The 23,474-nt window shown below is 60.5% G+C and overlaps 1 protein-coding gene across 1 annotated transcript; it reads right to left on the bottom strand.

Moving 5' to 3' along the window:
- Window positions 1-554: 554 nt before the first annotated feature.
- TMEM255B (transmembrane protein 255B) lies at window positions 555-22,767 on the bottom strand. Its single transcript, XM_027973884.3, has 9 exons — window positions 22,613-22,767; window positions 16,018-16,157; window positions 13,016-13,078; window positions 7,447-7,536; window positions 6,996-7,076; window positions 5,843-5,928; window positions 5,257-5,416; window positions 3,653-3,796; window positions 555-883 (listed from the first exon to the last, which is right to left on the bottom strand). The coding sequence occupies exons 1-9, from the start codon at window positions 22,665-22,667 to the stop codon at window positions 737-739; spliced, it is 966 nt and encodes a 321-aa protein (XP_027829685.2). The 5' UTR covers window positions 22,668-22,767; the 3' UTR covers window positions 555-736.
- Window positions 22,768-23,474: the final 707 nt, after the last annotated feature.

Here is a 23,474-nt window from a genome sequence, read left to right as displayed (position 1 = left end):
GCGCTCACCTGCTTCCCAGGCGTGTCTGGCCGCGGGCACAGCTGCTCCCAGGCGGCCCCTGCAGGGGTTTCTCAGCAGAGAGCCGGCATCTCAGGGGCGCCTGCGCTACAGCTGGGGGCCCACGTGGGGTCTCCCCGCCGAGAGGCAGACCCGGCCCTGCTGGACACCCCGGGGGCTGACAGTCGGACAGACGCAGCCCCAGGAGCTCGCCGCCCCCCAACCCCAGGACACCACTGGAGCAGAGCCCACGCGGACCCCCGGCCTTCCCAGGCCGTGGACGGAGCTTATACTCAAGCCGGGAGGACTTCCCTTGGGCAGATGCGCACCAGGAGGGCCGCGCTGAGGGTGGCCGCCCTGCCCTCCCTGGGAATAGCACGTCTGCTGGGAAGCGGCCCTCACCGCGCACAGCCACACTGCCTTCGGTATGGTGCATGACGACGAGACGGGGGAGGAGCGCGGAAGAGAAAGATAACTGCTCTGTAAGCGGCGAGGCCCCGCCCCTCCAGCGGGAATTTTAGCTCAGCTGGGGGTGTGGTCTCACGGGGGGGGGGGGGGGGGGGGGCGGGCGGAGTGGCCTCACCACTGGGGTCCTACGCATGGTCCTGGCCTCTCCTGCACAGATGAGCCAGGGGGGTCTGCAGGAGGGTCTGCAGGAGGGTCTCCAGGAGGCGGCCACCGTGGGGAGGGGGCTGCTTTGAACAGACCAAACTACTGCTTCCCATCTACGCCCTCTGCATCACGGTGTGTAGGGAGGGGGCTTCTCCCCAGCGAGGAGGTGGGTGGGGACGCTGATGGGGTGCCGGCAGCTGGAGCTGGACTGAGGCTGCGAGTCCTCGGGCAGAGGGAGGTCGGAGCCGGGTGAGGCCGCGAAGCCACCGGGCAGCTGCAATCAAACAGAAAAGCGTCCTCAGCCCGCGGGAGCCCCTCAGAGCCCACCTGGGCTCAGCCCCCAGGCCCAGGCCCGTAGGCGGTGACTGCTTCCTGATGAGGCTGAGTTCCCAGGGGCCACAGAAGGCCCTGATTCAGCCCCGGGGGGCCCCCACTGTGCCTGCGGGACACTGGTCTCAACACCCAGAAGGGTGGCCGTCGACCACCTGCCACTGGACGCTCGGACACGTGAACCCTGCCCCAGGGAAAGGCTGCCCAGCTCGTTTGGGGCCCCGGGCTCACTCAAGCTCCGTATGTTAAGGGAAACCAGGAACACCAACGTTCTCCATAGTGTGTGATGGCTAATTTTATGCACCAACTTGGCTAGACTGCGGGCAGTGCCCAGGCGCCACACTGCCGTCCAGATGTCATCCTCAGGGTGCTCTGTAGCTGTGATGAGCATGTGGACCAGCAGATTACACTCTCTGTTGCAGTTGGGCCTCATCCGATCAGTCGAAGAGGAATGCCTGAGGTCCCAAGCAGGGGGAATCCCGCCTCGAGGTGCCTTCAGTCGCAAACCCATTCTTCCCGGGGCTCCAGCCTGCGGCCTGCCCTACAGATTTCGGGCTCTCTTCCTCTAGCTCTCGTTTCTCTCCCTGTGAGTCTGTCCGTGTGCCGCCTCCATCTATAAATACATCTTTCTGTGTGTCTCCTCTGTGCAGACACGCCACTGGCTCTGCGTCTCAGGACCACCCACACTAACACACCTAGATGCCAAGCAATCCTGCAAAGAGAACGTTGGGGCACGGCACAGCTTTTAAACAAATAAAACTTCCAGTTTTTTTTCCACCAGCCAACAAACCTCTTAAATTTCTCTCTTTTTTCTTAACTTCTAATGGTTAGAAATGCCTGATTAAAACCAACATTAAGTAAGTAAAGAAAGCAACCCCTTCTGTGACGGGACAAAGTGAGGGCATGCAGGCTCTGGCCTGCAGTGGGGCTGCGTGGGTCCTTGCACTCCACCCATCAGGAGCCCAGGGCCAGGGGGCACCCGCCTGCCTGCCCCTCCTCCTGGAGACCCTCTAAGGGGGCTCTAGGATCCAAGGGCCCTGGGCCCCTGCCCACCTCTGTTGCTTTCTCTCTCTCAAATTCACACTTCTTTCTGACCTCGGATGACAGAGGAAATCTCTAGAGAACATCCTCTCAGGTCTGTGGGGACCCCCGCTCCCACTGCGCACGTGTGTGCTCTGTTCTTCATTGGAAACGAGCCGCTGAGAGAAGCAGGGAGTAAACCACACCAACCGCAGAGGAAGCCAGTGGGAACCGCAGAGGAAACCAGTGGGGACCGCAGAGGAAGCCAGTGGGGACCGCAGAGGAAACCAGTGGGGACCGCAGAGGAAACCAGTGGGGACCGCAGAGGAAGCCAGTGGGGACCGCAGAGGAAACCAGTGGGGACCGCAGAGGAAGCCAGTGGGGACCGCAGAGGAAGCCAGTGGGGACCGCAGAGGAAACCAGTGGGGACCACAGAGGAAACCAGTGGGGACCGCAGAGGCAACCGCCAGGAAACAAGAAACTACCAGGAACCAGGGAGGAAGCCACCACAGCGCAGAGGCAAACCAGGCTCTGCTCACACAGGTGACGCCGTCAGGAGGGCAGACAAAGAGTCCTTTAGTAAAGGATGCGAGACCCTTACTTACTGGATGTAAGGCCCTTAGTGACAGCGTGCAAGGCCCTTCATTACAGGATGTGAGTTGATTGTCAGTGGGTCCTTATTCCTGCATTTCCTGATCAGGCAGCCCAGGGAGTCAGGAAGGTGAGTTCCCTTTTGTGAGTTTTCTTTTGACTAACTGCTCAAAACAGCTCCCAACAGCGGCTCACTCCCTCTGTCAGGCAGGAGTGTTCTCCACTGCCAGCGACTGCACCGACACTTGCAGAGTGCCTTTCCTCCTGCGCTGGGGGCAGAGCTGGGGGCAGCCATCTGTCCTCCTCCTCCTGATGAGGCACACACGGCATCTCCCTGGGGTCTGATTACTGCTGTGCATGGAACTGTGCCCCACACGTGCTGCTGGTGAAAGCTATCAGGCCCTCGTCATCATCGGTACAGACCAGAGGATGTGCCAAGACCACCCCCTCGAAACGGAGGCCCTCTGCCCCTCAAGGCCACAGGACAACAGTCGAGGGCACTTGGGCCGTCACGCTGGGGGTGCGCTGGTGGCTGGTGGGTGGTCCAGCGATGCTGCTCTATGAGCAAGGCTTCACCCCACACGCCTCCTCCCACAGCACCCCAAGGCCTCCAGAGGTGTGTGAGAGTGAAGCCTGCGTGGTAGCCGCTGTTGAGGGTGAGGAAAGGCTGGAGGCTGGAAACCCACAGGCGCCACCTGGGGACTCTGGCATGTCACGGGGGCCAGGCAGCTGGCCCACCCGGTCAGTCTGGCCAGGAAACTGCAGCCAACTTCCAGGGGACCCGGATGGGGATTAGGAAAGCTGAGGCCCTGAAGGGTCAGCTGGCTGGGTCTCCAGGGCCACAAGGAGCAAAGGACACCCAAAACGCATCCCCGGGGCCGTCGAACGTCCTGCGAGGGGCCTGGGGACGCCCCCCATGTCATCCCGCCCCCTTGCTGGTCTACACCAGCTGCACCTCCCCCACCTAACCAGGAGGGGGAGCCACAGACCCCTGCACACCTTCAGCCCAAGCCCCCCCACCCCGGGTCCCACCTGGGCAGCACGCCCCAGGCGGCGGCTGCTCGTGGGGTGAGACCCGCCCCAGCCAGGGCGCTCGGCCTACCTGGAGAGGCAGCGGGTAGGACGAGCAGGTCGGGACGGCTGGGGGCCCGGGGCGGACGCCTGAGCAGGCTAGGATCTGCTGGGCAGGGTCATAGAGGACCCGAGGCGCTGTGGACGCGCCGTAGGCCAGCTGGGCCAGCGGGACCTGCCGCAGAGGATGGAGATGTGTCGGCCGAGCCTGGCTCTGGAGAGCCCCGTCCAGCGGTCATGCAGGAGACAGCCATCATCCTGTGGAGTTCCCAGGTGACAGTCCACGGCCTCCCGTGGGCCTCCCTCTGATGGAATCAAAGCTCACCTGGGACCTGCCTCCAGGGTCCTGGCAGCAGAGACCTTCAGGTGGCGAGTGAAGTGTCTCCATTTAACGAGATTCTTCAATCATAAGGTGCACCACACTTACAAGAGCACCCACTCACAGGTGTAAATTCTAAGGAGCCACTTTGCCTGCTTCTCCCAACACCCCGGAGCTCTAGGTCTGCGAGAGGGAGCTGTCCAGCACACAGCTCACACACAGGCGCCTCCTGTGTGACCAGCGGCCTTTCGGGGGGGGGGGGGGGTGGTTTGCCATATTCCCCAGGGAAGCTGCAGAGGTTCTGTCACAAACTCAGTGGGCACAGGACCCCTTCTGGGAAGCCCATCGGGCTGACCACGGTCCCTGGGGACAGACCAGCTGCCTCCACCAGGCTCGCAGGGCCCGGAACCAGACACTGAGCACCTATCGAGGCTAACCTCCCTGTCCTGGGAGATTTTGCCAGGGGAACACTCTGACCTGCAGGAGAAGCCCCCTTAGAAGGCCCCACAGACCCTGGCCAGCCCAGGGGCAAGAGGACTGGCTGGTTGCCGAGCCTTGTGACCAAGCAGAAGCTGGGCCTGGGGTCTGCAGGGTCCAGGGTGGGAGCCAGGGAGAAGGGAGGTTACGGGGGCACCGGGGTCTCCCATGGTCTCCCAGGACTCGCCTGGGGTCAGGAAACCTTCCAGAAACATGTCACAGCTCTTGAGAGGCTCCAGGCTAAGCTGAGAGATGCGGGCAATGGCCAGTCTCCGGGTCAGTGGTAACAAGCCGCCTATCGGCTGTTTGAGCTGGGGAGGCGCTGGGGTCTGTGCCACGGGGGGCCATTTGGAGGTGCGTCCACACTGCCTTTTCTCTAAAGCTGGGTGATGGGAGCGTGGCTGCTGGTGCAGGCGGTCGTGGGCGCTCCCGCGTACTGGGGGCCTCACGTGCGGCACCTCCGAGGATGGGGGCGGTTGTGGGAGGTGCCCTGTGGGCTCTGCTTGAAAACATGGCCTGGAAAAGCCAGTCCTCAAGGGAGGAGGCCAGCCATGGGGAGAGCCGCCCAGACACTCAGGCAGGCTCTTGGGGACGCACACGGAGTCACCTGTGCCTGGGGAAGTGTAGGCCCAAGCCCCGGACCCATGGGGCGGAGGTGCTGGAATTCCGCAGGCCTCAGGCCAGGGAGACATGGCAAGGCCATCGGGGACCAGGCTCCACGTCCCGCTCTGTCCCTGAGCGGGCTCAGGCCGCTCACGCCTCAAGGACACTCCCACCTCAGGGAGGACAGGCTGAAGGGCCGAGGCTGCGGCCAGCCCGGCAGGGGCAGGCGCACTCACCGCATCCTTGAAGGCCCCCAGGATGGCAGCAGTGACGACCCCCAGCAGCAGCCCCAGGACGTTGAGCACGGCCGAGGCCCAGAGCAGCCAGTAGAGATGGAGCGCGTCCCGGCAGGCGCCGACGCCCACGAACTCGTGATAAACGGTGGGGCTCCGGGCCCTGCATGGCGAGGGGCACACATCACCTAGAGCCGCAGAGGCGCTGCCCAGGCGGGCAGGCGGGGCGGGGCGGGGCGGGGCCCTCGGCAGGGAGACGCAGCAGGCAACGGACCCCGAGGCCGTTTTCACCCGGGAATGCCCCAGGCCTCTGAGCAGAGCAGGACATACTGCCCCACTGGGCCCGCATGGGCCCAAAACTCCAGGGTCCTAGGCTTCGGGGGGCGATCTCCACAGAGCTGAGATTTGCCTCTAGGGGCTGGACCAATCCCTGGAACAACCCCTCCGGCCTCGGGCGGGGGGTAGGGCATGCGGCTTTGAAACACCCCCGAGTCCTGCACCTGCCGCCAGCCCCTCCCCAGAGAACCGCACCAACACGCCTGCCCAGGCCTCGGGCCCGTGCCCCCTGCCCTGCCCTGCAGCCTCTCACCCCTGGCAGTCATAGAGGTCGCAGCAGTAGCAAGTGTTACTCTTCACCTTCAGCAGACACCCACCGCTCGGGGAGTGACAGGTCACCTGCAAGCAGAGAGGCAGCGAGGTGCCCACACCTGCCCAGCCCCGCCCGCACCCGCACCCAGCACTGTGCCCCCAGCCGGGCAGCTGCACCTCCCGAGTGCATGCTTCCTGGCCCGCCTGGTCTTCTGCCAGGTCAGGTGCAGAGGCTGGTGGGCGACACAGCCTCCCTGCAGGGGGAGGTAATGGACCAAGTTGACCAGCGCCCGCTGCTGGACGAGGTCAGGGAGAGGGCCTCAGCCCCGTGCCTCCAAGGAGGCACCTCTCCTGGTGGGAGACCCTTCCGGACCTCCCAGCAGCTCGGTGTGACCAAGCCAGTCCCCACATCGTAGAGGCCTCCCCTCCTTCCTTGGCGCTTTGCGACCAATGTCACGAGCCAGCCACCCCTATGTGGGCAGTAAGTGGGGCAGAGACCACCCAGCTGTGGAGGGAGGCTGGGGATGCTAGGGAGGACTTGAGGGGAAGAACGTGCTTGAGTGAGGACAGGGACTCGGGCAATGGCCCCCATTGACCAGAACGAGGCCCCAAAGCTCCCTCCAGGAGTGCAGGCCAGGCCCTCAGAGAAGGGGTGTCCCACGTGGGCGGGCAGCAGCGGGCAGTGTCCCCAGAAGCCACGAGGCCTCAACCACGCCCCTGCTCCCCACCACCCACCCTGCGCCCCTCCTTCCTGACCTCTGCACACAGCGTCAGAGGCTGTGTTTAACCAAACTGACCAGTCTTCATAGACTAGACAATGAGATGAGAGATGGCAGGACAGGGGGGGCCGCGTGGCCACCACACCCCCGTCGCTCCCAGAACAGACGTGAAAGCTCTGCGTCCTCAGCCTGGGACGGCCGGCGAGCTGGGGCCCACGTGAGCATGAATTAGTCAATAAAAGGCTCATCTCAAAAGCCACACAGACTGGACAAGTGGACGCGGGGCTACTGTGAGTCCAGGCTGAAGGTGACAGCGGACGCCCCGCTCCTCGCTGGATACGTGGTAAGGCGCAGCAGAGACACTGGGGCCAGGACAGGGCCGTGGCCCCAGGACACAGGCCGTGGGTCAGAGAGAGAATGAGCTCCGGCCCTTACCTCCACCTGGTGGACGTCGTGTAGGTAGCCAGCTCCGCTGGAGTGGAACTGGCACCTGCCCGCCATGAGGGGCCTGGGCTCCTGCAGGGAAGTGGGAAGGGTGGCCTCAGCGCAGATCGGCAGCCACCCGCGGTGAGCTCAGACCTGTCACCACAGGCTCCAAGCCCGAAGGGGCAAGGCCGTGGCCAGCGAGAGCCCCTGGGGGACGGGCAGGAACACCGCGGCTCACCCCGGAGCTGCGGAGAAGGCGGGGAACTCGGGTCTAACGGTGACTGGCTACGGTGGGGCAACAAGAGGAAAGGAAGGGTGCAGCCCAGCAACTGGACAACACGAGGGCATGCAGACAGCGAGGGTCGCCGAGCTGGGTCCCCAAGAGGAAACTGGGCTTTTGATGCTCTCTTAAACGCACACAGCACCTGAGACCTGAACCAGGACTGGGGGGAGGACTCACAATGTGCCGAGCGGCGAACACGCCGTCCACGACGGCGCAGCAGAAGGCCGCCACCACGCCAAAGCTGATGAACACGATGGCCGCCACCAGCTGGAAGCAGAGATGGGAGCGGCTCGGGCGTGGCAGAACCTTCCAGCGCCCACCCCGCTCAGGTCCTGAGTCCCTCCAGAGCCCTGTGGCACCTCCCTGGGGTCCTCGCCTGGAACCCCACGGCAACTCTGCAGGGTCCTCACCCGGAACCCCACGGCACCTCCCCTGGGTCCTTGCCTGGAACCCCACGGCACCTCCCCTGGGTCCTTGCCCGGAGCCCCACAGGGCTCTCGCCCAGAACCCTGCAGCAGCTCCGCGGGGTCCTCACTTCCCACCATGGCTGCTGGAGACCCACCACGCTGGCCGGGGTGCCCCACCTCAGCAAGGCCTACCCGGCCACTTGCTTGTTTCATGGGGCACAGGGGTGCAGGTACACCGGAGCTGTCGCCCCACCGCACAGCCTCGTGGGTGAGCCAGGGCCCCCCAGAGGCCGGCCGTTCCTGGCTGTAGCAAACTCTGCTCCCAAGACCCTAATCGCGCTCCACAGAAAAGCCTGGGCTCAGACGCGAGCGTTTCTGCAGGACGGGGGCCACAGGTGCCAAGGGACACAGAGGGCATCTCTGCATGCCAGAACCCAGGGAACGAGTGGGCCCTCCCCCTCACAGCCTGACGCGCGCCCCTGATGTCCCCAAGGACGCTGCCCGCTTCCGCCACGCGCCTCCTCCGACCTGACAGCGGACAAGCCTCACTGTCGCTCCCCACGTTTCTGTCATTCGCAAGGCTGAGAACCTGTCTTCATGTCTCAGATCGGCCACCTCTTTAACATTTTTTTCGATATTTCTTGTGAAACGATTTCAGGTTTATGAAAACAAATAGCAACAGTGGAAAATTCCTGTGTGCCCTCCTCTTAGAGTCGCTGGTGTCAGCCCTGCACCAGGACCCCTCCCAGAGCCGCGCAATCCGCAACACGAGGGCAAGGTCTCCATCCTGGGAAGTGTGTAAAGTGACCGGAACTTTCACCCAAACTTCTGTAAAACAAGCTGCCAAGTAGAGTACGACACTCATTCACAGGGCAGCTCATCTTCAGCTTCGAGAACGTGGCCAGAGGCGGCCCGCTCAGCCCTGGGGCTGTCCCAGGGGGCAGGGGGCCCACAGGGCTGTCCCAGGGGGCAGGGGGCCGGGCGCCTTCCTCATGGCCCTTCCTCGCTGTGCAGGTACTGGGTCTGCCCAACACCTGGCCAGCAAGCCTGCTCCAGCGGACAGGCACACAGCCTCCTGGGGGGCGCTGCCACCCCTTGCCTCCCCCAGGGCCCTGCAGCGTCCCCAAGCAGCGGAGCTGTCCCTGGAGGTGGCTCTGCTGGGCCAGCGGGTCTGCGTGCAGCCATCCCTGGGCCCTCTTGGGAGTGGGTGTCTGCTCAGCCCATGTGCCCGAGCTGAGTGCCAGCCCCAGGCCAGGGGCCCTGCCGGTCTCGCCAAGAGTGGGTGGGTGAGCAGAGCCATCATCAGGCCCGCTGCCCCGGTGAGGCCTTCGGGTACCACCTGACGACCTCACAGACCCGCGCTCCTCGTCCTGACTGACAGCTAGCTCTGACCTGTAGTCTCGGCCGAAAGACCTTCACACCACACCTCCACCAGCTGCCTCCAGGCTTCACAGAAAGCACATGAGTTCCAAAGTACCCTGGCACGCAGGGCTGCCTGCCTGCCCCAGATGTGTAAACATGGTCTGACTCAGTTTGCACAAGTCCCCACGACCTGAACGTCCTCATCAACCTTCAGGAAACGTTAGAAGTCAGTGCTAGCAGGATCTCAAGTCTGATAAACGGCTCGGGGACAACTGCACGCATGGAATTGCCCGAGAACCCAGGGTCCAGGCGCCGGTGCTGGGAAAGACACTGGAAGTCCTCTCCTCCAAGCCCTTGGCTGGAAACAGGAAACCTGTCAGGACAAGCGTTAGGAGAGCGTCCTCTTAGCCGAGACCTGCGTGTCCTGGGCTCCGTCCCAGCGCCTCGTCCTTCCCAGGCCTCGTGGCCCCTCCAGCTGCTGGTGGTTTAGCATTAGCAGAAGGGCCGCTCACCCCCCAGCAGGTGCCTCTCCTGTGTGAGGGCGGCCAGACCCCACCGCTGTCGCAGAGGGTGTGTCTGTTGCCCTGGCAACCACAGGACGCTCTGGGTTATGCTGTGAACGCACCTCCCTGTCCGGGGCGGGGGGGGGGGTCTCTTCTCCTAGGAGAGGGACAGCTGTTACTCAGTAGCTAGAAGGTCATCTTCGAATCTCTGCTGGGCCCACCATCTACATTTCAACAAGGGCAGGTGATTTTAAAATGCAAATACCAAGCAGATAAGGTTGTGATATGAAGAGGGCTGCCCAGAGCTGGGTGGAGATGGGGTGCTTCGCTCCAACAACAGGGTCCAGGTGAGAGGGGACGCAGCCCAGCCAGGACCCGGGAGAGCGAGGGCTGTGAATGCACGCACTGGAAAGGAGAATGACCACAGGCCTCAGGCAAAAGCTGGAGCGTGGGCCCGTCCCATGCTGTACACAAAATCCGCTCTCAGTGCTAGAGAGTCTGCCTGCAAGGCAGGAGACGTAAGTGACACAGGTTTGACCCCTGGATGGGGAAGACCCCCTGGAGGAGGGTATGGCAACCCACTCCAGTATTCTTACCTGGAGAATGCCATAGACAGAGGAGCCTTGTGGGCTACAGTCCATGGGGTCACACAGAGTCAGACACGCCTGAAGCGACTACGCAGACATGCTCAGACCAGACTTAAACGTAAGTGATAAAACTCCTAGACCTTGGGTAATCTTAATGACCTTGGAATTGGCACGAGATTCTTAGAAATGCCACCAAAACATAAGCAACAAAAGAAAAAGAAGGTTAAATGGACTTCATTAATACTGAAACAGGACTGGAAAAGGTCAGTTTTCATTCCAATCCCAAAGAAAGGCAATGCCAAAGAATGCTCAAACTACTGCACAATTGCACTCATCTCACACGCTAGTAAAGTCATGCTCAAAATTCTCCAAGGCAGGCTTCAGCAGTACGTGAACCGTGAACTTCCAGCTGTTCAAGCTGGTTTTAGAAAAGGCAGAGGAACCAGAGATCAAATTGCCAACATCCTCTGGATCATCGAAAAAGCAAGAGAGTTCCAGAAAAACATCTATTTCTGCTTTATTGACTATGCCAAAGCCTTTGACTGTGTGGATCACAATAAACTGTGGAAAATTCTGAAAGTGATGGGAATACCAGACCACCTGGCCTGCCTCTTGAGAAACCTATATGCAAGTCAGGAAACAACAGTTAGAACTGGACATGGAACAACAGACTGGTTCCAAATAGGAAAAGGAGTACGTCAAGGCTATATATTGTCACCCTGCTTATTTAACTTCTATGCAGAGTACATCATGAGAAATGCTGGACTGGAAGAAGCACAAGACTGCCGGGAAAAATATCAATAACCTCAGATATGCAGATGACACCACCCTTATGGCAGAAAGTGAAGAGGAGCTAAAAAGCCTCTTGATGAAAGTGAAAGAGGAGAGTGAAAAAGTTGGCTTAAAGCTCAACATTCAGAAAACGAAGATCATGGCATCCGGTCCCATCACTTCATGGGAAATAGATGGGGACACAGTGGAAACAGTGTCAGACTTTATTTGGGGGCTCCAAAATTACTGCAGATGGTGACTGCAGCCATGAAATTAAAAGACGCTTACTCCTTGGAAGGAAAGTTATGACCAACCTAGACAGCATATTAAAAAGCAGAGACATTACTTTGCCAACAATGGCCCGTGTAGTCAAGGCTATGGTTTTTCCTGTGGTCATGGATGGATGTGAGAGTTGGACTGTGAAGAAAGCTGAGCGCTGAAGAATTGATGCTTTTGAACTATGGTGTTGGAGAAGACTCTTGAGAGTCCCTTGGACTGCAAGGAGATCCAACCAGTCCATCCTAAAGGAGATCAGTCCTGGATGTTCATTGGAAGGACTGATGCTATAGCTGAAACTCCAATACTTTGGCCACCTCATGCAAAGAATTGACTCATTGGAAAAGACCTTGATATTGGGAGGGATTGGGGGCAGGAGGAGAAGGGTTTCGACAGAGGATGAGATGGCTGGATGGCATCACCGAGTCGATGGACTTGAGTTTGAGTGAACTCTGAGAGTTGGTGATGGACAGGGGGGCCTGGCATGCTGCGATTCATGTGGTTGCAAAGAGTCGGACACAACTGAGCGACTGAACTGGAACTGGAATACTGAAAACTTTTATGCCTCAAAGGACACCATCAAGAAGGTAAGAAGATACCCCACAGGATGGGTGGAGCCCCCGAAGGTCATCTACCAGATAAGGGACTTGTGTCTGGAAAGGACTTGAATAAACATTTCCCAAAAAATGATGTACAAAAACCAATCAGAACATGAAAAGCAGCTCAACATCACTCATCAAGGAAAGGCAAGTCCACGACGGGCCCCCGGCACACCCACCAGAGCGGCCGGCATAGAGACCACAGCACACGCCCTGCTCCGCCCTGACCCTCTGAGGAGCTGCCAGGCTGCTTCCCAGAGAGGCGTCACCTTCCCCGCACCTTCACCCACTGCAGACGCCCAGGGCAGCCCCCGCCGCACTGGCGACGCCGCAGGAAGACGGAAGCGCGTGCAGAGGCGGAAACAGCAGCACCGTCTGATGGGAGACAGGCAGAAACGGCACAGCCCTCCTGAGCCTCACAGAGCCCTGCCGCACTCAACCGGCAAGATTAACTAGCGCTCTCACAGCCGCTTCCCAAAGGGGCACATCAGCAACACAGATTCCAAACGGAAAGCCAATAAAAATCAGGTTTCTAGCACTGATCAAGGCTGGCGTGCACAGCCCACAGACAGACAGCTGTGGACGTGTCCTCTGCAAAGCCCTCTGAACCACAGTCCTCCTGGCTCTGCGCTGACTCTCTCTCCCCAGTCTGGGAGAGCCTACACGCTGTCATACCCCAGAGGCAGGAGAACACTCAAGCGCTCCTGACTCAAGGACAAGAGCTCATACGTGCGTGGTTTTGCCTCAATTTTAAACACAGTGACTTAAACTAATGACCAACCTTACGCTCTTCTTCCTGTGCCCAAGCTTAGCTGCTAAGACACCACATGAAGCTGTGGGACAGAACTCGCAGTCCCAGGGCTAGGGCTCCCTTAGACGAGGATGCGAACAGCAGCCACTCAGGCCCGAGTCTCTGTTCACAGTGCAAAGCTAGGGGCTGACTCTGGGGTGCTGGGCTGGGGCGAGGCTTTCCCAGGGACACTTACAGCCAGAGCTGTGAGGGGGACATGCCCGCCCACACCCCACCCAGCCCAGCCCCCACACTCCCACCCACACCCCACCCAGCCCAGCCCCCACACTCCCCACCCCTGTAGCCCCACACACTCCCCCCAACACTCCCCCCAACACTCCCCACCCCCACCCCCACATGCCCCCCACGTGCCTCACTGCCCACGCGGCCCCACGCCCCGCGCCCCCCGCGCGCCCCCCGCGCCCACACCTGAAATAGCACACATTCTCACCATTTGTTTTCTGTTCTCCACCAGGTTGATGCCAATAATTCCTAAGAAAGCTCCAAAGCCCAGCTGACGGCAAAGGAAAACAAGGGGGAGAGCGCTCAGGTCACAGGCCTGACAGCCTAACATGGACAGGGAGCAGGGGCCGCCCACCTCAGGACACCGTCAGAGAGCAGGCTGGCCACCCCGCCCCGGCTGCAACCGCGAGTGGTGGGGACGGGGGTGGGCCTCTCCGTCAGAGCCGGGATCACAGTGAAGCTGCTGGGCTCTTGTCTCTCTTCTCAACCATGTTCTCAACCGTGTTCTCATCTTATGTTCAAATACCTGAACTCCTTCAGTGACAAACTTTATTTTCTTGGGCTCCAAAATCATTGCAGACAGTGACGGCAGGCATGAAATTAAAACACACTTCCTCTTTGGCAGAAAAGCTATCAGCCACCTAGACAGCAAATTAAAAAGCAGAGACATCACTTTGCCGACAAAGGTCCATCTATGGTTTTCCCAGTGGTCACGTATGGATGTGAGAGTTGGACCATAAAGAAAGCTGAGCGCCGAAGAATTGATGCTTCTGAACTGTGGTGTTGGAGAAGACTCTTGAGAGTCCCTTGGGCTGCAAGGAGATCCAACCAGTCCATCCTAAAGGAGATCAGTCCTGGGTGTTCACTGGAAGGACTGATGCTGAAGCTGAAACTTTGGCCACCTCATGCGAAGAGTTGACTCATTGGAAAAGACCCTGATGTTGGGAGCGATTGGGGGCAGGAGGAGAAGGGGACGACAGAGAAACAGATGGTTGGAGGGCATCACTGACTCAGTGGACATCAGTTTGAGCAAACTCTGAGAGACAGTGAAAGACAGGGATGCCTGACGTGCTGCAGTCCACGGGGTCGTAAACAGGCGGACACGCCTGAGCTGAACGTATCACTGAGCTGAACACTGAATGATGTGAACAACACATCAGCTGAACTGATTCTGGGAAAAGAGCGTCACGGGCCCCCATGCCAACATGGAGAACATCTTCACGGGGACCCGCCCTCTGTGCCAGGGGGTCAGAGAGAGGCCCGTCCCAGGGTTTCTCCTGGGCCATTGGAGGAGGACGGCTGACCCGCTGGGGAGGATCAGGAAGCCGGAACCAAGGCTGTTCCAGACAGACAGGCCGACACCCGTCACTCAGCTGAGCAGGCGGACAGGTAACTCCCGGGACCGTCCGCTTGGCCCCCGGCCTTGGCTCTTCGCCCGGGACGGGTGACACAGGTGCAGCGGGGAAACCCCTGGGCTGTGCACGTCTTGGCGCCCAGGGGTGCAGGCAGCCTCATCCCACCATGCCCACCCTGGGGAGAACGTCTCAGTTTCTGAGGAGTGGAGTTCCGGCAACGCCAGGGGTGCTGCTCAGCGCAGGGGGAGACAAGCCCCTCGCAGACACACAGGCCGGCCTGAGCCCCGGCTCTGGAGCCCGCCGGACGGTGCCCATGGCTCTGCCCACCCGCTGGCTTCCGAGTGACCGTGAGGAGCTGGCAGGGGTGGCCAGCAGGGCTGGGGCATCTCTAAGGCCATGGCACCAAATTCAATGCGTGAACGTCAGACCTGCCTGTGTCCGTGAATGTCTTCTCTGTGAGGACATCCACGAGACAGACGTGAACGCACAGATGCAGTTTTCGGCAGTAATTTAAAAATTCTCAAGGAGTAAGGAAAGACGAGCATTTTCTTCCAAATATTGCAGTCCCGCTCCACCATCCGAGAGAGCAAAATCCCCTCCAAGGTAAATGAATTGAAATATGTCTGTTGCTGCCTTAAGTTCCATGTTTTCGGATTTGAAAAAAAAATCCTTTCCAAAATGCTGAGGTGTTTGCACCCTCTGGCCCAATTTCTGCTTGAGACACACCCTTCACTACAGGGTTGGAGCCGTGTGTCCCCAGAAGTGACTTTCATCCTCATCTGCCTTGAGCAAAGCTCATCTGTCGGGTCCACGTTTGCTTTCAAGGCATCCAGCTGAAGCCAGTTCTGCCCTGGTCGTTGCCCAGGAGGCAGGTTCTCTGCAGAGCAAGGCTCTGAACACACCCGGGACGTTCTGAAGGTGACCTCAAGGTGAGATCCCGAGCCACCGAAGCTTGGAAAAGGCCGATCTGATGCTCTGCAGGTCGCCTGGAGGGCACATCCTCACAGCCGCCAGCCCCACCCACACCCCGCCCTGTCCAGGACACATGCTGGGAAGCCAGATTCTCGAGGGGTTTCGCTGAGAACACCATCCGCACAGGCACAGACCCTGCTCGTGGGGTTCACTCATAAAGGGCACACAGGGAGATAACGCAGCTTTATACCGCAGAAAGTACAGAAATGAAGACAAAGATGAAACGAGGGTGCTGCAAAATATTTTCATCCTGGCTAAAATGTCATCGGCCTCATTACGCATCTGGATAACACTTACTTTCGGTGAGAAATTAAAGAAGCTCCATTTTTACGATCTCTGTTCATCACTGTGCGAGACTCCACCCCGGGCGTCGCGTCTGATAAAGGGCAAGGTCACGGCGCTCCCTGAGCGCCAGCGCCGGGAGCAAACTTTACTGCCAACAGCGGACACGACCTCACAGTTCAGAGCCTTGAAGATCTCGGATTCGGGGGCTGCTGTTGCCAGGTCTGGCTAGGCTGTGACTTTGCCGCGGGGGGTCACTACCCAGAAGCAGAGATGCGGACTGCATCAGCTCATTTTCCTGCCGCTCCCATGCGGCCGTGTTGGCGTACCTCCGTCCAGGCTTCGTGGCCTCCTTTAAAGTCCAAGTCCAATGTCCGAGAGGGCTGGCTCCCTCTGGGGACCCTGGGGAGGGCCTGTCACACTCCTTGCCTCCGGCTTCTTTCCCTCCCCACTTCTCAGGACCCTACACCCCACGGGGCCGTCTGACGATGCAGGCAACCACCTAAACTTCCACCTCTGCAGGGCTGGGGTGGTGCGTGTCAGCACCACACGGAACTCTATCTGGGCCCCCAGACCCGCCCCCCAGGGACCCGACACTCACGATGATGCCGGGATAGTAGCCGCCCACGGTCACGTTCTCAGTCCTTGTGGTCGCGGCCAGGCCGACGGTCAGGATGGAGGCGGACACCACCAGCAGAGCCCCCACAAACCACAGGGCCGTCTTCTTTCTTCTCACAAAGCCTGCCGGGGGAGGACACAGGAGCCGGGGGGTAAGGTGCTGGGCTCGGGGAGGGTCCCGGCACCGCACAGGCGTCCCAGCAGCCGCGGCTCCTGCCAGCAGCCCTCTGCTCACGGGCAGGGCCTGGGATGCGCTCCCCGGGGACCGTGGGTGTCTGCCTCCACCCTCCCCGCCCCAGTTCTGAGAGCGGGACGGCTCGCCGGCCCCTCCTGCGCCCAGCCTGAGGTCTCGCCCGCTTCCTCGCTGTCACCTGGTGAACGGCACAGACCCCACTGGTCCTCCTGCACAGCCACCCTCCCCCGGGCCTCCGTCAGACCACCTGCAGTGAGAAGGGGAGCCCGGCCACCCTCCCTCGAGGCCCCCGCTGCACCCAGAGTGTCTCAAGCCACGGCCACCATCCACGCGTTCTGTGTCCACTTCCCTGATGCTGTCCCCCAGACAATGGGCCCCCGAGGGCGGGGGGCTCTGCTTTGCTCCCTGACACCCCCCTCTTGCCTAGGATGGTGCCTGCACACAGCGAGTTCTCAGTAAACACCGGGCTGGCCGAGCCCTCCACCCCGGCCCCAGCCCACAGCAACAGCCAGGCAGCCGCTCGAGCAGGGGCCTGGTGCTCCCCAGGCCTGGACCCCAGCCCAGCTCCAAGGCTGGTGGGAAGACCTGTGCACCCCGCCTGGACCAGGCCATGCAGGCTGGGCACAGCGAGGGTGCCCGCCCCTCTGGGCCGCCCATGAATCCACGCTGCTCTGTGAGGGCACCCTGGTCCCGGGCTCCGCCCCGAGCCAGTCTCTCTCGCTGGCCCACCTCTAGGTCTCGGCTCAGCGCCAAACTCGCAAGACATCGAATGGGAGGCGCAGAAAGTATAAAAGTGTGCGGAGCTCGCCACCGCCCACCTGCACACCTGCCTCCCTCTCCCCTCGTCAGCGGGGCCCATTGCTGGGCGTGGAAACGGGCCAGCTGAGAGGTGGCACTTCCCAGCCCCTGCTGCTGGGTGATTACATCCTCAGCAAACAGCCTCCATCTCAACAAGGGTGTCAGCTGGAACCTACGGGAAATCTCTTAAAGGAACCATTGCCTCGGCCTTTCCCCCTCCATCCTTCCCACAGCGTGGAGTGTGAGCACAGAGACAGAGCCCCGCAGCCGTTTTGCTCTGTGAGGAAACCTCGGCAAGGGACGTCGCACCCAGAGAGAGGCAGGGCAGACAGACAGGCCTGGCTCACCCACCTCCAGACTCTGCTTAGGCAACAGAATCACATCTCCAGGCTGCAAGGCACTGCTGTGGATGCCCTGGCATCTGCAGTCACAGAGCTCTAGAGAGCAAGCAAGGAGCCCTGCCATCACTGGCACCTCCCGCCCCCAAGCCTGGACTTCCCGGTGTCATGTGGAACCACCTTCCCCACACGCGTCTCAGGGAAGGCAAGAAGTCTTGTTTCCAATAACCACAATTGTAATACTAGTCATTATCACCGTAATCGAATCTCAGTTACCCCCGTCCCTGCGTGGCCATCAACAAGCACACAACAGAGGGAAAGACAGCCACGCACGGGGCCGAGGAGAGACCCACACGGAACCCAGTTTGTTGCAGAGTTAGCTGTCTTGATCCCTGTGACTCCAGAACAAAATGGGATGAAAGAAAAGCATGGTGCTTCTTCCCACACCAACCTTTCCAAAATTGATGTGGGTTTGTACGTGTGTTCGCTGGGGAAGCAGCTGTGCCCTCGACCACAACCACCATCTCAGATCTGGACCATCCCACGGACAGAGGGGCCTAGCGGGCTACAGTCCCTGGGGTCACACAGAGGTGGACATGAGCGGCATACATAGATACCACCTCAGACGACCCCGGTCCCCGCCAGCAGCACTCACCCGCCTCTGCCGCTCTGGACTGTGCACCTGAAGATTTACATGCTGTCTGCAGTCCCATCAGCAAAGCCGAACAGCAGGCCAAGGCCATGCCACCCAAAATCAGATTGTCACGTACTCAGATATAAATTACCCAAAACCTGAGTCAACGTGCTGACTCAGAATCGCTTGGTCAGCCTGGGAACACTGCTCTACCCACTGGCCTGGCTGGGGCGAAGCTCTCTGGAAGGTCACCTCATCCCAGAGGCCCTCCACCCTTCACTGCTATTTTCTGATAAGTCTTTATTGCAAATATGTAAGACCTGTTGAGGGGGAACCAGTGAGAGGAGAGCCCGCAGGCTGCACAGCCCAGGTGTGAGCGGATGATTCACACCTTTGGGACCCAGCGGGCCCGGGGGTCCCCACGGAGGGCTTTTCCCTCATTTGCTGCTATTCCTGAATCTTCCTGGTAGAGTCACAAGCACGCGGAAGCAATCACTTAGTTTTCCTTGCACATTTAAAGCCTGAAACCAAGGATTCAGGTACAAGCTGGGTTCCCGGAGACCGAAAGGTCAGCGGTTGCGACTGATCCGGGGTGTCTTGTGAGGGGAAGAGACCATGGAAAGGCAAGACCACTCCGACAATGCGTGAGCGAGGTAAAGAAAGCCGCCGCCCCACAGGCGCCATCCTGTCCTGGGCGATCGACTTTAGCATGGCAGGTACACTGAAAGAAAGGACGCGAAAGCTGGAAACACATCTTCTACGGTTTGGAAAATTAACGAAGCTGTTAACCTTGGACATTGACGCAGCTATCACACTAGCAACACGGGCCGTCCAGCAGCCGGAGGGGCCCTCTAGCCTCCGCCCTGCCCACCTGGCCCGGGGCTCCCCTCTCCCACCCACCGGCCACTCTGCCCAGCCCCAAGCCCCACGGGGGAGCCCATGGCCGCGCTGTGTCCTGGGCAATGCTTGCCCTCGACCCCTCTTCCCGAGGGCCCAGACCAATCTCAGTTGTAAAGCGTGTTTTTAGAGCAGGAAGATGCCAGAAATGAAATTTTATGGGACTAAGTGTTTGACGAAATTATCAGAAGCCCTCCTCCTCAGAGGGCTTTCCTATTTTTACTGTTTTAATGCATTATACGTTCATTATGCTCAAAATAACTACCTGACACCTCGGTGCCTGCTTCACACCGCCAGCCCGACTGTCGGACCTGGTCTCTTAGCTCGTGAGCCCGTCTGGCTGACCCCCTCGCCTCCCTGCGACGACACTCTGGTTCCAAAGGCTCTCAGCCCCGCTTTGATTGGCCCCTTTAGGAAACTGCATGAGTGGGGACTGGAGGGCAGCCACCAGGTGAATGGGTTTTCTGGGGCCTCATCAAGTCCGTTAGGACAGGCTTCGTCAAAGGCGTCTCCTTCGGGACCATGTGAAGCTTCCTGGAACCATCTTCAATCTAACTGCACCGTCTCACCACATTTTCCCAAGTCTGACTCTCCCTGTGAAACCACCACATGCTAAACAGCACAGGGCGGAGCAGCCCTTTTGCTGGGATTGTGTCGTAGCTTCTGAGGGAACGTGAGGTCTGGGAAGACAGCAGAGGGGGAAGGGATGGTGCTGAGCGGCCTTGTTTCAGTGACACGGGCACAAGAGAGGCACCACGGCAGGGTCCCAGCCTGCACGCGGCGCCACACACGTGGGGCTTCACGTGAACGTCAGACAGCAGGAAACGAGCTCAAGAAAGGAAGGGGGGCCGTGCTCCTGACCACCGTCACACACGCGCACTTTTAGGGCAGGCTTTGGAGAGGAGGGGGGTCTGTGCTGGAGGAAAACACCAGACTCCCTGACTTGTCCCTTCAACCTTGCTGCCCCGTCAGCAGGAGTCTCCCGAGTGCACTGCTGTAACTGAAGCACCGTAAGGCTGTGCCCTGTCAGCTAAAATCTCAGCTGTTAGGCTTAGAGCTGTGCTGGCGATTTCCATGAACGGTTGCAGGGCTGCCAGACACGCTGAGTGATTGCACGTGCCCCCACCCCTCCGACCCTGCAGAAGGAAGACGCTGAGAGCAGGAGCCATGGGGCTCTTGCCTGACACGGGGTTCCCACACCTGAACCCCCTCATGCTGACAGGGTGAACGATCTGCAAGTGGGGCGAGCCGCAGCGCCCTGCTCGCCTGCCCTTCACCGCTACAGGGAGCGGTGAGCGCGCGCAAACGAGCATTCTAGACGTGATTTGATGCGCGTGATAGCTAGAGGGTCACGTTGGTGCTAACAGTAAGACGGCTCAGCCCAGTACATCTCCCCTCTCAGCCTCCCCCCAGCCTCCCCCCAGCCTCCCCCCAGCCTCCCCCCAAGCCTCTCTTCCCAGTCTCCCCTCCCAGCCTCCTCCCAGCCTCCCCTCCCAGCCTCTCCTCCCAGTCTCCCCCCAGCCTCCCCTCCCAGCCTCTCCTCCCAGCCTCCCCCCAGCCTCCCCTCCCAACCTCCTCCCAGCCTCCTCCCAGCCATCCCTCCCAGCCTCCCCCCAGCCTCCCCTCCAAGCCTCTCCTCCTAGCCTCTCCTCCCAGCCTCTTCTTCCAGCCTCCCCTCCCAGCCTCCTCCCAGCCTCCTCCCAGCCTCTCCTCCCAGCCTCCCCTTCCAGCCTCCTTCCAGCCACCCCTCTCAGCCTCCTCCCAGCCTCCCCTCCCAGCCTCCTCCCAGCCTCCCCTCCCAGCCTCTCCTTCCAGCCTCCCCTCCCAGCCTCCTTCCAGCCACCCCTCTCAGCCTCCTCCCAGCCTCCTTCCAGCCACCCCTCTCAGCCTTCTCCCAGCCTCTCCTCCCAGCCTCTCCTTCCAGCCTCCCCTCGGAGCCTCCTTCCAGCCACCCCACCCAGCCTCCCCTCCAAGCCTCCCCTCCAAGCCTCTCTTCCCAGTCTCCCCTCCCAGCCTCCCCCCAGCCTCCCCTCCCAGCCTCTCCTCCCAGTCTCCCCTCCCAGCCTCCCCCCAGCCTCCCCTCCCAACCTCCTCCCAGCCTCCCCCCAGCCTCCCCTCCAAGCCTCTCTTCCTAGCCTCTCCTCCCAGCCTCTTCTTCCAGCCTCCCCTCCCAGCCTCTCCTTCCAGCCTCCCCTCCCAGCCTCCTCCCAGCCTCCTCCCAGCCTCTCCTCCCAGCCTCCCCTCCCAGCCTCCTCCCAGCCTCCTCCCAGCCTCCCCTCCCAGCCTCTCCTTCCAGCCTCCCCTCCCAGCCTCCTTCCAGCCACCCCTCTCAGCCTCCCCTCCCAGCCTCTCCTCCCAGCCTCCCCTCCCAGCCTCCCCTCCCAGCCTCTCCTTCCAGCCTCCCCTCCCAGCCTCCTTCCAGCCACCCCTCTCAGCCTCCTCCCAGCCTCTCCTCCCAGCCTCCCCTCCCAGCCTCTCCTTCCAGCCTCCCCTCAGAGCCTCCTTCCAACCTCCCCTCCCAGCCTCCCCTCCCAGCCTCAGTGGCTCAGCGACCAGGCGCAAGGACAGAGCGGAGCCAGTCACTGTCCCGCCCTCTGCACCTTCCCTGAGTGGAGCTGGAAGGGTGCCTCACAAAGGTGGGGGGCGCGCAGACACCTAGCCACCCCCTCCCAGCGGGCAGGGCCCAGGCCGCCCAGAAAGAAGGAGCTTGTTTAATCAGCTACTCTTAACAGCGGCCGTGGGGACAAAGCAACTGTTCCAGGGAAATGGACCAGGACACAGCAACATGCCCTCAGCCAACAATTTCCCTTTTATTCCACTTTTACACAAAACACACCCCCAAGGGTGTGAACGCAGAAATGTACGGCAGAAAACACCCATAATCCCATCCCAGCCACGCTAATATTTAGTATTTTTAAGTAAAAAACGAACTCTTAGCATTTTTTAAAGTTCCTCCTCAGAAGAAAAATCTAAAATGCTATTTTTAAATCAAGTCATTCTAATATAATAATGGCAATAACCATAAATAGTTAATGACTATAATAACAACTATCTGTTATAATCAGTAATTGTTTGCATTTGGTTTTAGAGAGTATTGGTCACAGAACTGTTTCTTTTAGAAAGACTCCTGATTCCTCGGTTATCATTTAAAAATCAAGTGACATCACTAATATGGTTTTTAAAAAGACTTTCCAGGGCTGGGAGTTTAAACCTGCATTTCCTACTGGATGTTCCGTGAAGCCCTTCAGGACCCAGGCATCTCTGCGCCCGTCCCAGAGCGTCTTCTCTTTGGAAGTCTCCCCGCCTCCTCGTCGAGAAAACAGCCCCCTCCTGGCGGCCTCTGGCAGAGAATACAGGCGCCGGCCTCCTGTGTCCCAGCCCGGCTTGGCTGCATCAGGCTGGGAGGGAAATCCTTGAAATTATGGAATCGTCTGGAGAGGGCGCGGGGAGCCCAGCCGCCCCAGGGAAGCCCAAGGAGAAAGAAGCTACCCGGCCCCAGGAATGACCTTTTCCTAGAAAACGCTGGAGACTGAAGCTGGGTGGAGGAATGAACGCAGAGTCCGGCTTGTGCGGGTCGTGGTTGACTGTCTGCAGTAGAAGACGGTGGAGCAGAGACGGCAGAGGCCCGCGCAGTCGGGACCCTCAGGAAAGAGCTGGGAGGGGGCCCGTGGGAGCTCGGGCACCGGAGAAACGGAGCCCGGCTCACCTGCGCGCTCACCTGTCGTGTCCAGCAGGGCCAGGGGCCCGGGCACCGGCGGCGGGAGCGGGTGCATCCCGGGCTGCTCTCCCGCTGCCGCGACAGCGACCGTGGGGCGCGGGGCCGCGAGGACCAGCCGCGAGCGCGGGCCCTGAGGTCGGCTCCGAGCGGCCGCCGCGCCCCGCCCCTCACCTTCGCCCCGCCCCGCCCCGCCCCGCCCCTCACTTTCGCCCCGCCCCTCACTTTCGCCCCGCCCCGCCCCTCACTTTCGCCCCGCCCCTCACTTTCGCCCCGCCCCTCTCCCATCCCTGCTCTCGCCCCGCCCCGCCCCTCACCTTCGCCCCGCCCCTCCCCGCCCCTGCTCTCGCCCCGCCCCGCCCCTCACCTTCGCCCCGCCCCTCACCTTCGCCCCGCCCCGCCCTCGCCCCGCCTCCCCCCCCCCCCCCCCCGCCCGCGACCCCCGGCCTGGTCATGGGCAGACCCTTAGAGGTGGGACGGTAGGAAACGCTGAGAATCTGCGGGAAGGGAGCTCCCTGGCGTGGCCACAGTGACACCGCTGTTTGGAAAGGAAGGTGGGTCCCTGTCCGCTCTGCTGCGCTGCGCTCAGTCGCTGAGTCACGCCCAACCCTTCTGAGACCCCATGGACTGCAGCCCGCCAGGCTCCTCTGTCCATGGGAGTCTCCAGGCAACAAAACTGGAGGGGGCTGCCATTTCCTCCTCCAGGGGTCTTCCTGACCCGGGGATTGAACCTGCGACTCCTTCCTGAGTTTTTCGCGTGGGCAGGCAGATTCTTTAGAAGCCAGCAATTCCTGCTTATGGACGTGACCAAGACCTGTGGTTCTAAGCCCAGAGAATCATCTAAAGATCTTTTTAAAAAGATTTA

The sequence above is a fragment of the Ovis aries genome, chromosome 10 (genome assembly GCF_016772045.2).
Source record: "Ovis aries strain OAR_USU_Benz2616 breed Rambouillet chromosome 10, ARS-UI_Ramb_v3.0, whole genome shotgun sequence".
NCBI classification, from domain to species: Eukaryota; Metazoa; Chordata; class Mammalia; order Artiodactyla; family Bovidae; genus Ovis; species Ovis aries.
This window is presented reverse-complemented; position numbering and strand designations above follow the sequence as displayed.

Excerpts from the sequence above, each read along its gene's own strand:
- TMEM255B (XM_027973884.3), bottom strand. The coding sequence starts at position 22,667 with ATGCACCCGCTCCCGCCGCCGGTGCCCGGGCCCCTGGCCCTGCTGGAC. Across the intron at positions 5,929-6,995 it reads ACGACGTCCACCAGGTGGAG|GTGACCTGTCACTCCCCGAG; the intron begins GTAAGGGCCGGA and ends CTCTGCTTGCAG. Across the intron at positions 884-3,652 it reads CCTACCCGCTGCCTCTCCAG|CTGCCCGGTGGCTTCGCGGC; the intron begins GTAGGCCGAGCG and ends GTTTGATTGCAG.